The sequence below is a fragment of the Diabrotica undecimpunctata genome, chromosome 4, assembly GCF_040954645.1.
Source record: "Diabrotica undecimpunctata isolate CICGRU chromosome 4, icDiaUnde3, whole genome shotgun sequence".
Classification (NCBI taxonomy): Eukaryota; Metazoa; Arthropoda; class Insecta; order Coleoptera; family Chrysomelidae; genus Diabrotica; species Diabrotica undecimpunctata.
In genome coordinates this window covers 161,317,876-161,333,680 of record NC_092806.1, presented here as the reverse complement: position 1 = coordinate 161,333,680, position 15,805 = coordinate 161,317,876, and the positions used below count along the sequence as shown (strand labels likewise).

General features: G+C 32.6%; 2 protein-coding genes across 7 annotated transcripts in view; both read left to right on the top strand.

Annotated features, from left to right (window-relative positions):
* Window positions 1-2,077: 2,077 nt before the first annotated feature.
* The window catches only part of sick (sickie), a 677,587-nt gene continuing 663,859 nt past the window's right edge, over window positions 2,078-15,805 (top strand). For 3 of the 6 annotated variants that reach the window (XM_072530834.1, XM_072530833.1, XM_072530829.1), the window contains exon 1: window positions 2,078-2,317. The gene's annotated coding sequence lies outside the window, so the exon portion shown is untranslated. Of the gene's footprint in view, window positions 2,350-15,805 lie in introns of all 6 variants that reach the window. The other 3 variants (XM_072530832.1, XM_072530831.1, XM_072530830.1) reach the window with 3 other exon arrangements.
* Window positions 10,379-10,831, top strand: LOC140439023 (protein FAM200C-like). The gene has a single exon (XM_072528655.1). It carries the CDS (start codon window positions 10,379-10,381, stop codon window positions 10,829-10,831), a length of 453 nt encoding a protein of 150 aa, XP_072384756.1.

Below are 15,805 nucleotides of genomic sequence, written 5' to 3'. Positions count from 1 at the left end.
AGTTGCGTATATTTTTCTACGGCTGAAAAATACATCATCTCATATTTTTAAGAACTTACTTTGAAACGTGCTATTTAATGCAATATAACGGCCAAAAAAATTTGACAATTTCAGCAAAAACACCCAAAATCACTTGAAAACAAGATTTTTGGAAGTTTCAAGAAATCTCTAGCTTCTCTGAAGATGGGAAATGCATCTACTCATGTGATTTTGTTGAGGTTTTAGAAACATGCTGTTTAATTGTTTAGAATGGTAAAAAAAGTTGGGCAAATTCAGTAAAAACCCCCGAATAACCCTTGAAAACCTGGTTTTTGGCATAAAATATGGTTGTTTTGTTTTTTTCGAGTCTGAAAATAATTATTCTTTTTTATGTCATACTAGTTTATTACTGTGTTTTTATTGCTATTGCGCACACACATAACATATTTATTTAACAACATTTCGAATTGGCAATGTTAATATTCTTATTTACGATTAAAGTCTTCTTTACCATTGAATATTTGGACCACAGAGAACTCGGAGAAAATGTTTCGGCGAGATCGGCAAAGTATACAAGTAGCACAGTTTCACCAATGTGTTCTACATGGTTTTCTGTCATCCAGTACTGTAAATTATCATATTCCTTGACGTAGGCATTTCCTGACTTATGTGGTAGTAACTTTTGCGTTGCCTTTTCCGCTTTTTTTTTTAAGTTGGTTAGGGATCTCAAAAATATCTTCACGGCATTTTCACGGTTTTAGTTTGACATGTTTGACAGTATTTCCGTAGCGTAGATATAACACGGACGATAAAATGTCTACTAGTAAATATATTGTCAAAATGAAATCATTTTCGGATTTTTTAGAACATATTTATTTGTAGATGCAACAACGAACTAGGATGATATAAAAGTTAGTATGCACCGCTGGTATTAATAGATGTATATGCCCTCGGGCAACTTACAAACCCTTGACCCAGAGGTCCTCGGGTTTGTAACATCGTCGCTCTCTGGGCATAAACGTCTATTTATTACCCTTGGTACATAAATAACTAAAAATAAATTAATTGCTTATTAATTATAACCATTCTATTAAAAACCTTGAAAAAACATGGTGTTTTGGAGGTTTAAAGATGTTTTGTCCACTTGAATGTCCTAAAAGACTTAGTTACTCCAAATTTTATATTATAATTTATAAAAATATTATTTGATCTATTTTGAAGTCTATACGATGGGGAAAATCCCGAAAAACCCCTAAAACCTACTGGACTCGGTGCTTATGATGATAATGGTTCAGTAAACAATCAACACAAACACTTGTGTGTCAATGAAATGCAAGATCTGCCGAATCATCTCCAATTAGGATGTTAATCTTTGAAAATTTAACGTCAAAAAGGATTTGTGTGGTTTGTCAGAATAGAATACTTGGGTCACGTTATGAGACATAATAAATATAGAGTACTACAACTGATCGTTCAAGGGAAAATAGACAGCAGAAGGGGTCCAGGGAGGAGAAGATACTCGTGGCTCCAAAACTTGCGGCAATGGTTCGGATTATCATCTGCTGAACTATTCAGATCTGCCGTAAACAAAGTCAGAATAGCCATGTTGATTGCCAACGTTCGGAACGGACAAGGCACATGAAGAAGAAGAAGAAGTCAGAATAGAATCTTTTAAAATAAATTTATGTAAATCCCATTATTCCTGTACATGATATGGAGTTTTATGTACTACATCTCCTAAAATGTTTTACAAACAAAATGTTTCTACATGGTTTTATTATTATCATATTTTTTCGTCGTAGGGAGAGGGATTTAAAAGAGTATTTTCGATACTTTATTTAAAACTTTAGAATTTGTCAATATAAGAGTAAAGTCTGAGGGCGTTTTGGCTCAAAATGTATTACAAGCAGGATTTCACGTTTTTTTACTCGTCTTTACTCTTGAGAAAATTTTAAGCGCCGGTTTTTCATTTACCAAAAACCAAAACAAACTTAAAGGCGGCACGTTCGCGTGTTCATCAACCTCGGCACAGGCGCACGCTCACTTTCTCTCCTGCTCGTCGCCACTTTTCCGACGTCGTCGCCAGTCAAAACGCGACCTCCACCTCGAAGTCGTCGTGCCGCAGCAGGCGTCGACGGGAAACTCGAAGTGCGCTCGTAAACAAAACAAAACGCTCTCGATCGCGGACCGCAGGATGCCTGGTGCGTGAGGGTTTTTCTTTTTTCGAGTAGTGTGCGACCACGTGAGCCGTGATGGGGTAGATATGGAGATGGAAGTGTCAAGTTACGGTTGACAAGTTTTTTAGTGGATAGGGTGATTGGGAATTACTTTTTTTACCGTATGGTTTGGTTTTTCCAGGATAATTTATGTGTAATTCATAGCTCGATATCTGTATTATTAAAGATCTTGTCACAACCAGAGTAGTAAAAGTCATACTTATTTTTAAGAAATTTGACATTGTCATTTTAACTTTCAAAAGTTTATTTTTTAATTATTTTCAAAATTTTGACGTATTTGAGAAGGATATCAAACTTTTATAAATAATAAATATAATTTAATCTTTTACGTATGTACTGTTGTATTAATCCATTAACTGCCAAGCAATGAAAAACAATAATTTTTTCGAATTTTTTTATTGAAAATAGTTAAAAATGCCGCAACTAAGATATGTTCATGATTTTTTAACAAAAAAATTAACTAAAAAATTAAGGGTATGTGTACGCACCCTTGGCCAATACTGTTTGTATGAAACGATTCGAAACATTCGGGATGAAGATGAGTTTTACTTTCATCACTTTTGCATAACCTACATTTCTTTCGTGCACTTGTATCGTGTCTTCCAATCAAATGACGAATATTGTCAAATCTTACATCGCCAGAAAAATTATCTTTGGAGGGACGTCCACAACCCGAGTGAGCAGCCATCTGTGTTCACTATTTCAGCACAATGTTCAAATTTCATAAGTGATACTGTTAGAAGTGTTTGAAATTGTAAATTGTGACATTTTACTATCATTTGCAATATTGTAAATCTTCCAGCTATTTACGACTGTGCTATTAAATAAAATTCATAAATAGAGGTCACCACGATTTCTTCCCTCTTATTTTGATTCAGTAATTAGCAATGCCATTATCGTACAAATCACACCGCCCATAAACATATTGTATTCGGCTACTACATTAGGCTGAGATACAAGAATATTTTTGTGTTCTTTCTGACTGTGTCGTTCTGTTTGAACAAAAGGTAGTAATGTGCAGGTTTGAACAAAAGGTAGTAATTTGTTATTATTGTAACAGCAGAATTATCATTCCATCTCACGAGTAAAACTTTAGATACAGTATTAAATGCAGGCTCTGTAATCGACACTTTGCAGAGCGGTTTTCTCTTATAGCACCTGTGGCAAAGAAGCCTAGATCCTGCAGTATCGCAAAAAGAGCATAAGTAGAAAATAAATTGTCGAAAAAAGACTCGATGCTCTTGGGGTTTGTCAACTACAGAAAGTCTAAAACTACCTTCGTTCCCAATTGATTGATCGAAATTTATTTCTAGACATGGTTTAGCTCACAATGGCTACTTCCTTATCTTCATCTTTCGACCAATGTATGTTACATTGTGGCAAAGTATGATAACCCAATAATATGCAGATACCGATAAAGCGTTAAAGTTCAGCTTCATTCATATCGAATTTGTGACGATTCTTTTTTGCTGCATAAGTATTTGAAAAAATATAATCTAGCTTGTGACTTCATCATCCAAAAATAATGAAAATATTTCGATGGGCGACTTTCCACCATCTCTGGCTTTGATGTTCTCTAATAAACGATTGTTATTACTTTCAGGATAAGTCGAGAATGCCGGAGTGGTGTTTGTTTCCAATTTTGGTAAAATTTTCGATTTATTCTGATTAGGTTTTCGCATATCATATCACTTACTTTCGGAACGTAAATCTCATATGTTCCAGCAATTTTTGCATCAATATTATCTTCTTGAATGAGGTTGAACCTGAATCTTCTTCAAGATATACAATTAATTCCTTAGTAGCCAAAGGTCGTGTTCGATCGTACGTCTTCTGTGCAGTCAAAGGTCCAAATGGTCGCTTCTGACTCTGGCCCAAGGACATTCCAGAAGTACTTGGTTGACTCATATTGACTGTGATAAAAGTGACCGAATAGTTCTTATTTATATAATATAAACCACCTCACAGTTACGAAAAGCTATTACACATGCTGCTTACAATTGCAGTACAGATGTAACTGACAAACTGACCGACGGTTGATGTCACGATGGCCATCAATCGTCACTGATGCTGTTATGTGCCAAGGATGCGTACGCGCACCCTCAATATTTTTTCCAAGTATGTATGCAATTTAGAATGAAGCGTATTAGTATTTTGAAGCTATATTATCATAATATATATATCTTCGTTGGGTCAACAAGTCGATAAAAAATTATTATCCTCATGATGTTGTCAAACAGTTGAAAAACGTGTTAGTTTCACAAATTGTAAAACAGTTTTTTTTATCTAAAATCAAACACATATGGTTATAAAAATAAAACAAACATGCTATAATATTTTGTGAACACTTGTCAGAGTACAAAGTATTTTAGCAGTATGTAAAAAAAAATAAAAATGAAAAGGGTGCGTAGACGTAATGGGTTAAATTGCATTTAAAAATTTGATACTAATCTTCAGCGTCATATTTCTAACATATATCTGGAAGAGTGGTATAAATGATTGACTTATATCACTTGTCCTTTAAATATATCTTCCTTTTTTTAAACTACGTCTTCCCATTCAAGCGGTATTAACATGGATTATAGTGCTTAGTCGGTTAAGAATCTTATTATAAAATAAAGAACTAGGTATCGTGTTATGATGTGTTATCGCAAGGTGGTTTTGCCTATGATTCTTCATTTTCCTTGTTATTTGATCAATCGTGCAGATTCTGATAGTGGAACGCCAATGGTTGAGACGATGTGATCAGCGTACCTTGTAGAGGATCTGCTTCTGGTTCTTTTACCTGTCACGCCATCCTGTAAGTGGCCTTAAGACTTCTTAGAAAGGCATGTTCAAAATAGTTACTTGCTCTGTTAATTATGTGTCTTTTCTTGATCTTTAGTTGTTCTAGCATTAACACAGTTGTTCTTCAGGTTATCGAAGGAATTCTCAGCATACTTCTCCAGTAGAATATTTAGAACTCTTCATTGCACTGTTTGTCAATTTTCTTGAGAGTCCAACATTCCGATGTATATAGAAAAACTAGAAACACTAAGCTATTGCATTTTTTGCTATTGATATTTTCCATTTTATTTTATCTTTATTTGTGTTAGTTGGTTTTTGAATGTTGTCTCTATCTATTACCATGATGCTTTTTCTTTTTTCTGTTTTGTTATTGAGGCATGTCCCTTTGCTTATGTATTATATTCTCTCACACCGTTGCAATTAAACTTTAAAGCTGTTCTTATACGTTAAAAAAACTAATTTATTAATATATTGAACTCCTAGAAAAGGTTTTTTCTAAAAACATTTATTATTCTTGCGAATTGCTATTTAAAAGTATATTATTATAAAACTAATACCTTATAAAAAGCAACTACATTAAAAAATATTGAAAATTTAAAGATACGATTCAAAACGTCTTATTTAATTTATCATCTTTTAACTCGTAAATAGGACCTTCGCAAAGATCCTATTTACGTCCTTCGTCCAGGCAGACAACTGAGGATTGAGGACTTTTAAAGTACGTATGCTTATTAGGTGGTATTCATCGAAGGATTTCCATCGCTTATTTTTCGCGGGAGTTACAGGCCTTGCATATGACATATATATTTTCTTTGTACTCTTCTATTAAGACGAATATGTCATATTATCATTTGATTAGCGTGTGTTTATTCGGTTCTACCTTATCGCCATCCAACAAACATCCATTGGATGTTTTCTATTAGCTATTGGAACACGCCGTTTCGATTTCGAGTATCAGAACTTCTTCACTCAATGTATCCTGTGTGAAGTTTTACATAATTTGGAACTCATCTTGCACGGTCTCAGAGCGGCACGAATGACAGATATATTCAAGGTTATAATAAAGGTTATAGCGGGATAAGATGGTAAGATCTGCTCTGGGCTGGATTTTTATTTGGGGTTAGGCATTTGAAAGTACTTATTTGAAAACCCCTTTTCCAAAAATTCCTAAATTCCTAAAGCCAAATTTTCAGCTCCCTAGGTGACCCCTGGGATCCACTATCGGAAAAAATGTGCTTTTTCGAAAAAAAAATTTCTTTGCTTTAAAAAAATGTGAAAAAATTCAGGAACATACATTTTAATTTCCAAAAACCCCCTGATATTTTTCAGATTTTTTGGATCTAAATTAAGCTCAGGAAAAATATTTAAATTTAAAAAAAAAAATTCAGTTATGTAGATAATTTTTGACAAACTTCTAAATAATTATTTTTTGTGTATTTTTTCCATTTTTTTGAATGACTCGATTATATTTTTCATTTTCTCTCCGAAAAAAAGACAAAATTTGAAAAAACCCATTTTTTGATATTTTTTATAATAACCTCGATAAATAACCTCATTTAAATGTGACAAATAACGAGTTTTGTTTCTCTCTCGTCTTTATTCGAAGTCATGCCCAAAAACACTTTGATTTTTTAGAGTTTTTGGATTAAAATTGAGCTCTGGAAAAATCTTTTAATTTTCAAAGAATTTTTAGTTTATGTAGGTAATTTTTGGCAAACTTCTAAATAATTATGTTTCGTGTATTTTTTCCATTTTATATTTGCCATTTTCAGACCAGAACATGCTCAAAATATGACAAACCCCCTTTTTTTATATTTTTGTCCATGCTTTTAGTACGTAACCTTAACTATGGCTAAATAAGTTTTTCATAAAAAATTTCTTTATCTTACTTATGTTGTCCGATTTCTCAGTCGGAATTACCATTTTTATATTACCTTTTTCGTATTAAAAAATTAAGTTAAGGTACTTGAAAATACATTATTATGTAATTACGTACTATTTTAACGGAAATAAGCCACAATTGAAGTTTAAAATAAGTTTATTGACGTTTCAATTTCCACTTTGGACATTGTACTCGATAAAGAACTGTAGGGTCCTGTTCTCAATGCAAGGTATATGTCAAAAATTATTAGACCAGTCAAAATACTTTGAGACTTCACATCACATATTGATTCCGTAATAAACGAAGATAGTGACGAAGACTAAAACTATTATTGTAATGTGATTTTGAATATTTTGTACCATTTTGTAATTTTATATTTCATTGTTATTAATAGAAATTAAAAAAAGCTCAAATATGAAATCAAATATAATTATTTTAATAAAATAATCCATAAATGATAATATTTAAATTATAATCACGACTCGAATAAAGAGAGGGGATGGGGGAAACGAAAATCGTTATTTATCATATTTAAATGGGGTTAAGTGCTTAAAATATGCAAAGAATCACCGAAAAATACAGTCTTTTCGAATTCAGAGTATATTTCAGTGCGGAAATAGTCAATATAAACCTGCTATTAAAAAAACGAAAAAAAAAAGATGAAAAATCGTTCTTAATTCACATGCAGTTAAGGTTGTGCTAAAAACATGAGAAAACATGTAAATAAAAAAAGAGGTTTTCGTATTTTGAGCATATTCTGGTCTGAAAATGGCAAACCTGATCGCTCTATAAAAAATAACCAAAAAAATATAAAAAAACGGTATTTTATTGACATACAGTTTAGATCATGTGCTAAAACCATGAGAAAAAAAAACCCAAAAAAAAAGGATTTTTCAAATTTTGAGGATTTTCCGGAGCGAAAATGGAAAATCTAATCCAGACATTCAAAATAACGGAAAAAATACACAAAAAATTAATATTTAGAATGTTGTCAAAAATTACCTAAATAACCTAAAAATTTCTGAACAAATTCAAATAGTTTTCGTGAGCTTAATTTTGATTTAGAAAAAAGATTAAATTTTTCGAAGAAATCTGGCTAAATCTGAGTGTTTTTGGACATAAAAATATATAAATGATAATCACCACTCGAATAATAAAAAATAATTTTTCAGAAGTTTGTCAAAAATTACCATAACCTAAAAATTCTTTGAAAAATTCTAATATTTTTGCTGAGCTTAATTTTGATCCAAAAAGTCTGAAAATGATTAAAGGGTATTTGGGCATTAAAATGTATATTCTTGAATTTTTCAGATTTTTAAAGCAAAAGATCACTCAGGAATTTTTTTTTTTTCGAAAATACACTTTTTTGCGATATGGGACCCTAGAGGTCACCTAGTGAAATACAAATTTGGCTAAAGAGATTTTTAAATAATATATACTTTTAAGTGCCTAACCCCAAATAAAAATCCAGGCGAGTGTAGATTTTACCACATTATCCTACTATAGCATTTATACGTAGAAAATGATTTGTAATAAATATAATGATAGAAGTGATAGTGGAAATCTTTAAAACGTTTCAGAGTTCATTCCATACAGAAAAAACAGACGTTATTAAACAAAACCAATGTTCTTTCCTGTATTATGTCAAAAACTTGTCATTAAAATACTTTGTAAAATACGTATAACATACTGTACATCATAAATGTAAAAGAAAATTGTTTTTTTTTGTATTGTAGACATAATTTGCTTCGTTTTCCCTTTTTATCGATTTCCGTTTAAAACTTTTGCCGGTGGCTCCGGCAAATAATCGTGTTCTTGGTAAAACACACGCACATACTACTCGCAGAACACAAACTTCTTGTCATCTCAGTGCTGCCAACCGCCCAGACACGAAGAACGGATTTGGCTTTTGATATCGGAGGGGGCTATGAGCATGATTAATTGTCTTATAATTCACTACCTGTTATTGATAAAGAGCAGGCATTTGTAACGGGAGCAGGTTACTGTTCCGTGTGGCTCCACGTCGCGAAGTTAGGTACAGAACAAATGAACTGCTATTGAAACGTGCCGGATAGAATTTGTCATTGATACGTTGATTAATATGATGCGGTATTAATATAGTAAAATCCATCTATCGGTTTTATACTTTTATGTATCTAATAGAAGTTATACATTATGATAAAATAATTATAAAATGAGGTTGAAGTTCTAGCAGTTTTGAGATAAATCAGAGCATATTTTATACAGCATTTGTTAATTTCTGCCATCACAATTGCATGATCAGACTTTTAACACAAACAGTTCAAAGAAGAATGCATCTTTTTTAATTTCAAATGAAAAATACTTGTTTTAAACAAACTTTTCTTATTTTCTTTTGTTGTTTATCCGTTACAAATGTTGGGGACTAAGATGGCTATTTTAACTTTATTGACTGCTGCCTTAAAATGTCCCAAGTTCCGGTAGTGGTTAAGTTTAACCATTTCCGTACAGTATCCAACCAGGATATTCTTCTCATTCTCGGATCGATTTTTCTATGCATCTTACTTTGAAAAATGGTGTGAGGTCAAAAGACAACAAGTCATTTGTCTCAAAATGTTTGTCAAAATATTTGGACATTTTTCACACTTGGTCCCAGTGAAGATAGCATCAAATTAGCTGTCAATTAAGTGTCACTGAACGAAATATTGCGTTGGCAATGTTGCCATGTCCTTATAATTTATATTACGTTATATTCTTCAAATACCAAGATGGAAAGCTGTTAAAAAGTATATTTTTATTATATTATTTTAATTATTCTGTAATTTTGTAATTTATATAAAACACGAATTGAATTATTATTTTAATATTTGTTTCTGTTGATATTACGGTTAATTATTAGAATTTTTTTTTAATCAATTGCACTTTGATGGGTTAACGCAGCGGTTCTCAACCACCGTGTCGTGACACACTGGTGTGCCGGAAGAACCTTCAGGTATGTCGCGAGATTTACTAATACTATATTTTTATTTATATTTTTTTACTTGTTATAATATACCAATCATGCATTCAACCATTTTTTTTAACTATTAGGTATATACTACGTTATACCAATCAATAAAGTGCCAATCCGTAATTGTTTCCTCTCTGTTTTTCAAATTTAACCGACATAACTTGCGTTATGAATAGTTGCGCAAAGCGAGAGATCTTGTTTCTTATCTTTAAGACGGAGCAACACGTGACGTACGCCGACGCGATCCGATTAACCAGTTTTTACTTAATGTTTTGCATTTGGAACAAAATCATCAAAGCGTTTCCCAAAAACCGCGCGAGTATTTTCAACGTCTACGTTGTTCCATTCAATCATTCTCAGTTATAATGAAAAAATGAATAAAACTCCCAGATAAGGCATTTTTAGCATCATATAAAGTTTCTGAATTTATTGCCAAAACAACAGAAAGCCCATACTGTTGGTGAAGAGCTTATTTTACCGGCATGTAAAGAATTAGTTGCTACAATGTTAGGCCCGGAAGCTGTTGAACAAATATCAAAGGTACCTTTATTAAATGACACAGTCCATCGACGTATATTAGATATGTCAATCGAGATTCAAAGTAATGTTAGGGAGGTATTGGCAAATACACAATTTGCTTTACAACTGGACGAAAGCACGGATATTTCGGGAAAGGCCCAATTGATATCTTTTGTAAGATTTGTGTACGGACCGGAAATTATTAAACAGTTCCTATTATGTCGTGAATTGGAAACAACAACCACTGGAACTGATATATTTTCTACTGTTGACACCTTCTTTCAGGATCACGGACTTAAGTGGACGGATTGTATTGCGATATGTACAGATAGGGCTGCTGCAATGACGGGATATGTCAAAGGATTTTTAAGTTTCGCACTAAAGGAAAACCAGTTGATATTATTACTCATTGCTTTTTACATCGAGAAGCTCTGGTAGTAAAAACTACGGATAGAAGCCAACTGGGTGAAGTTATTGATACTGTTGTTTCTATGATCAACTATATCAAAACTCGTACTATGAAATCAAGGGTGTTTCAGAAACTTTGTAAAGACATGGGCGCAGATTATAAAGTCTTGTTATTTCATAGTAAAATTCGTTGGCTTTCGAAAGGAAAAATACAGAGTTTTAGAATTTAAGGACGAACTACTCGAATTTTTTAAAACAGAAGATGGCTAAAGGGGTTTTGTAAAAAACTTACATTCTGGAACTCGGTTATAGAATAAAACGATTTGACTGCTTTTCCCAAAACCTCTATAACTTTAATTAATTTGAAATCTGAAAAACAGACTTTACTAAAGGAGAGCATGAAAAAGCACTTATGTAAGTTGCAAGAAGGGATAACTAAATACTTTCCCTCTGTCTTGAGTGCTAACTGTAAATGTTTGATTGCATTTGACGAGAACAACGTAGGCAAGGCAGAAATAACCTATTCTGAAAAGGAACAGCTTATTGAAGTGTATTCTGACACAGTTTTAAAGTCCAAATTTAGAGAAGTAACTCCGGTTGTTTTTTGAATTTCAGTTACGAATGAATATCCAGAATTAGCAAAGAAAGCAGTATCCTTTTACTGCCGTTTTCGACATAGTATTTATGTGAATCTGCATTTTCTACTATGAAAAATCTAAAATCTAGCTACCGGTCTCGACTACTTGATCTGGACAGCGAGATGAGAGTGTGTCTGTCTACAATTCGTACTCGGATAGATATACTTTACAAAAATCATCAGGGTCAAATTTCACACTAATTTTATGTATTCTTTCTGTTTTGTTTTTTGCTTGTTATGTTCTTACGAAATAAAAAATAATATGTTTAATATATTCATCTGTACTTACCTACCACTAGCAAAAATTTGTACATATAAGGGTGTCGCGAATCTGTAAGGAGTACGTTAGTGCGTCGCTGAGTAAAAAAGGTTGAGAACCGCTGGGTTAGCGTATAGATTTGGCAATAAAGTCAGAAGACTCAAACCACCAGTTGCCAGATTGCAACAGATGTCTTTTTAACTTTATTATTTATACCGACATTTTACTATTTACTTTTAAACACTGTTTTAGAACTATTTACTTTTTCTTTTTTGGTAATTCTAAATCTATTAATTTTCAAATATCTTATTAATTTTGATTGCATATGTTTCATTTGTAATGTAAATTTTAACACTGCCAAACAACAATATTTCGTTCTGTCAAACTCATTTGAGGCATGGGAACCAAATGTGAAAAATGTCCAAATATTTTTAGAACAAATTTCAAAAGCTTATAAAAGAAAATGTGAAGATATTGAAGGTATCAACAGCTTAAATAAATACCAATCAAAAACATATTACATTGTATTATATTAATATATTAAAGAGCGAAAAATCTTTGACGCTTTTTTAAAATAAGTTGGAATTTGTTTACCAAATTTTTGTTTAATCAGATCGATGGCTGATTCAATTATTTCTATTTAAAAACTACAACTGCAGTATATTATTCACCCTTTAACTGAAGATAATAGCAGCTAAAGTGTAATTGGTCACGAGATTGTTATTCCAAGTGACAAAAAGGATGGTATTATAGTGAAAACAATAACTATAATTGATATAAACACGAATATACAGTAATAATTAAAGGTAAAGTTAAATACAAGCAATATAAGGCAAACGCAGACTTGTTTTTCAGGTCTCATCTTTCCGACAGAAATTCGAGACCAATAGGGCAATCTTGACTTCATTAGCATCTTATTTTAGTCGGTTATTTATCGTCTTTTTAAATTTTGTGATGATTTTCATGTTTGTACATCTGTCAGTATCAGAATAAGATCAGAATAAGTCGAGACAACCAAACAATCGAGCTGAAAAGAAGAGTAAACCTCGTTGGGCTGCATTTGGAAAGATGAAGGATATTTTTAGGTCTAAGATTCCAATGTGTCTGAAAAGAAAAGTATTTAATCAGTGTATTTTGCCATGATGACCTACGGCGCAGAAACCCTACCACTCGCAAGAACAACAGTGAGTAAACTACAAGTTGCGGAAAGGGCAATGGAGAAAATAATGTTAGGGATTTCTCTACGTGATAGAATACCCAATGCTACTATCCGCAAAAGATCAGGAGTAGCAGACGTTATTGAAAGAATAACAACACTAAAGTGGAACTGGGCAGGTCATGTAGCAAGATCAGTTGATGACCGGTGGAAAAAAAGAATTTTGGAATGGAGACCCCGAATACAAGCTAACGGAAATAGAGGTCGCCCCCCAACGAGATGGACAGATGACATAAAAAGAGTAACTACAAATTGGATTCAGATGGCGCAAAATCGGACTAAGTGGAAAAGCATGCAAGAGGCCTATGTTCAGCAGTGGACGTGTTGCTAGTTGATGATGATGATGACATATGTCAGTACATACTAGCCTTAGTATGCATCGATCTTAAACCAAAGTCCAGATCTCCGAACCATATAGCAAAATTTAGCAAATATAATACCTTAGCATTCTTGCTCTAAGTGTTAAATTTTATTTGGACTGAAAATCTATGTTTTGCATCTATTTTCCGTGGTCGTCTCGTTTTTTTTTGCAAAAATATATTTTTAGGGGAGACAGAGAGTAGGTCCCTCATTTTGACCCATAACCTAAAGGGCCAGTGAAGTTTTGTATTAATGTCTTCTTCGTCTAAGCCAAAGAGATCAGCTCTAACTGACAACTTTAGCATGGTTCTGATTAATATTCGTTCTATAATATATAAAACAGATAAATTATTTTTGTTTCTAGAGGAATTAGGATTTCTTCCGATTGTTGTGGTTATCGAACACTGGTTTAAAGTTAACGAGCCTTTTTTGTAGAAAAATATCCACAATTGCTAGGTATGATCATCCAAGTTCTGCTCATGGTGGCACCCTAATTATTTCTACAAATAATGATTTCTCTCCTATAACAACGTATGACTTTCTGTTGAATGAATAATTTTTTGAGTTTTCATTGGTTTATAACAAGAATCTTAAACTATACATTCTTTGCATTTATAGATCACCTGATTCTTCCACGGAACTATTTTTTCAGAACCTGTTAAATTTGTTAGACGACCTGCCCAATAAAAGCAGAAAGATTCTATGCAGTGACTTGAGTATTAATTACGTTGTTGCTTGTGCTACCCAATTATCCTTGGTCAATATATTCGAATCGTATGGTTTCACAATGCACGTTTGAACCTATCTAAAACTTATCAAAACAGCTAAAAGAATGTACTATGAGAATCGTCTGGGAAGCTCTAAAAATGTTGCAAGGGAAACTTGGTCCATAATAAACGATCTTCGAAATAAAACTAACACAGCTCAAACATTTTCTCTTCCAAACCCTGAAAATCTAAAAGAAAACTTCGTTAATATGAGTAAAAATATAACATCAACTATTTTGCCACAACAAGATCCTATTTTTTATCTCTCCAATTTAAAAAAGATCTCAAATTCATTATTTGTAAGACCAGTTGACAAATCTGAGCTGATTCAATCAATCAGTAGTATCAAAAGCAAATCTTCCTGTAGTACTGATGGGCTATCCATAAAAATTTTCTTTAATCCCCCAAATAATGTGTTGGAAATCCAGGTCTCACTAATTAACGATTCCTAAAGACAGGCTGTCTTTATGTATTCTAGAAACTGTTTGCTTAATTCGTAAACACTTACATGCTTTCCGGCAAGACTTAATCATGACTGCTCTACCAGAAATTCAAGCTTTGATGTGTATTTACCAATTCTGTCCACTGAGTAAGTAAAGAAATCTATATTATATTCGGCTTATATACCATGTTTTTTTTTGCTGAGAATGTCAATATTGGGACTCCAAAAAGATGCAAAATGTTTCAAACAATAAATATAGCTGAGATAATTTTAAACAAAAATGTGATATAAGGTTAAATGCTGGAATAAATGAATTTTAATCAAATAAACGGCAGATATCGAGCACAAGAAAGTTTTTTCAACTGAAGAAAAATTAATTAACTTCGGAAGTTGATGGTTGATATAAAATTTATGTAATATAAAGTTTTAGACTTACTTCGTCAAAATTAGGCTATCCAACAATATATGGTGAATGTCATAAACATTAACTGATACATTTACACAACACGAGACAAAGGAAAAACAGTTTAAAATTATTATAAATTCGAAGAAGCTACATATTGGGTGACATCAGGAGAGAGAATGGCTCCTGGCTTAACGGAAATGTTAAAGTGACAAGTATCTAACATATGACAACTTGGATGGGCAGTCACAATCATGTTGATGTGATCTGCACGTTTCAAAATTCTATGAAACTGAGCATTGACCAAAGGTCCAAATGACACTACTATAGGAAGTCAACTGATGACTCATTTTTACATTTCGTATAGGTATATTTATATTTTTGAATTACCAGTTTTGGGGATTACATTCAAGAAAGGTTGAATTTAGATAGGGTTTGTCAGAAAATAGCGGTACTCTTCGGGAGCAATAATTTTTTCTTATAGCATGCTTTATACCGAATATTTTTTTAATAAACCCCAACAATTAAGATTAAAGGTATATTTTTTGGAGGTTTTAATTCTTATTCAGTAAATCACTATATTCTGCACATAGCTTTACGTACAAGTGTTGTAATTTTAATGAGATATCAGATATCTAATACAGAAAAGCACTCATCAGTCACTTCAGCTACGTAAACTTCTAGAACTCCAAACATCCTCATTATTTTAAAAAGAAAATTTCGAGGGCAAAACGTTTCCATCTACCAATGCCTGAAATGGTTAGTAATGGGATAAAAGATCTTAAAGAAAGAAGTCATTCTTCTCTTCAACCTTAAAGCTATCCTGTAATATGTCGCCTTTAATTATAAAGTAGATAGAGAAAAAAGTTGCACCGTTCATTTTAAAAGTCTCAGCAGCGAGTGAATCGTTGGTACGAACG

Bases quoted from the DNA above. Each gene is read 5' to 3' on its own strand.
- LOC140439023 (XM_072528655.1), top strand. From the start codon at position 10,379: ATGTTAGGCCCGGAAGCTGTTGAACAAATATCAAAGGTACCTTTATTA.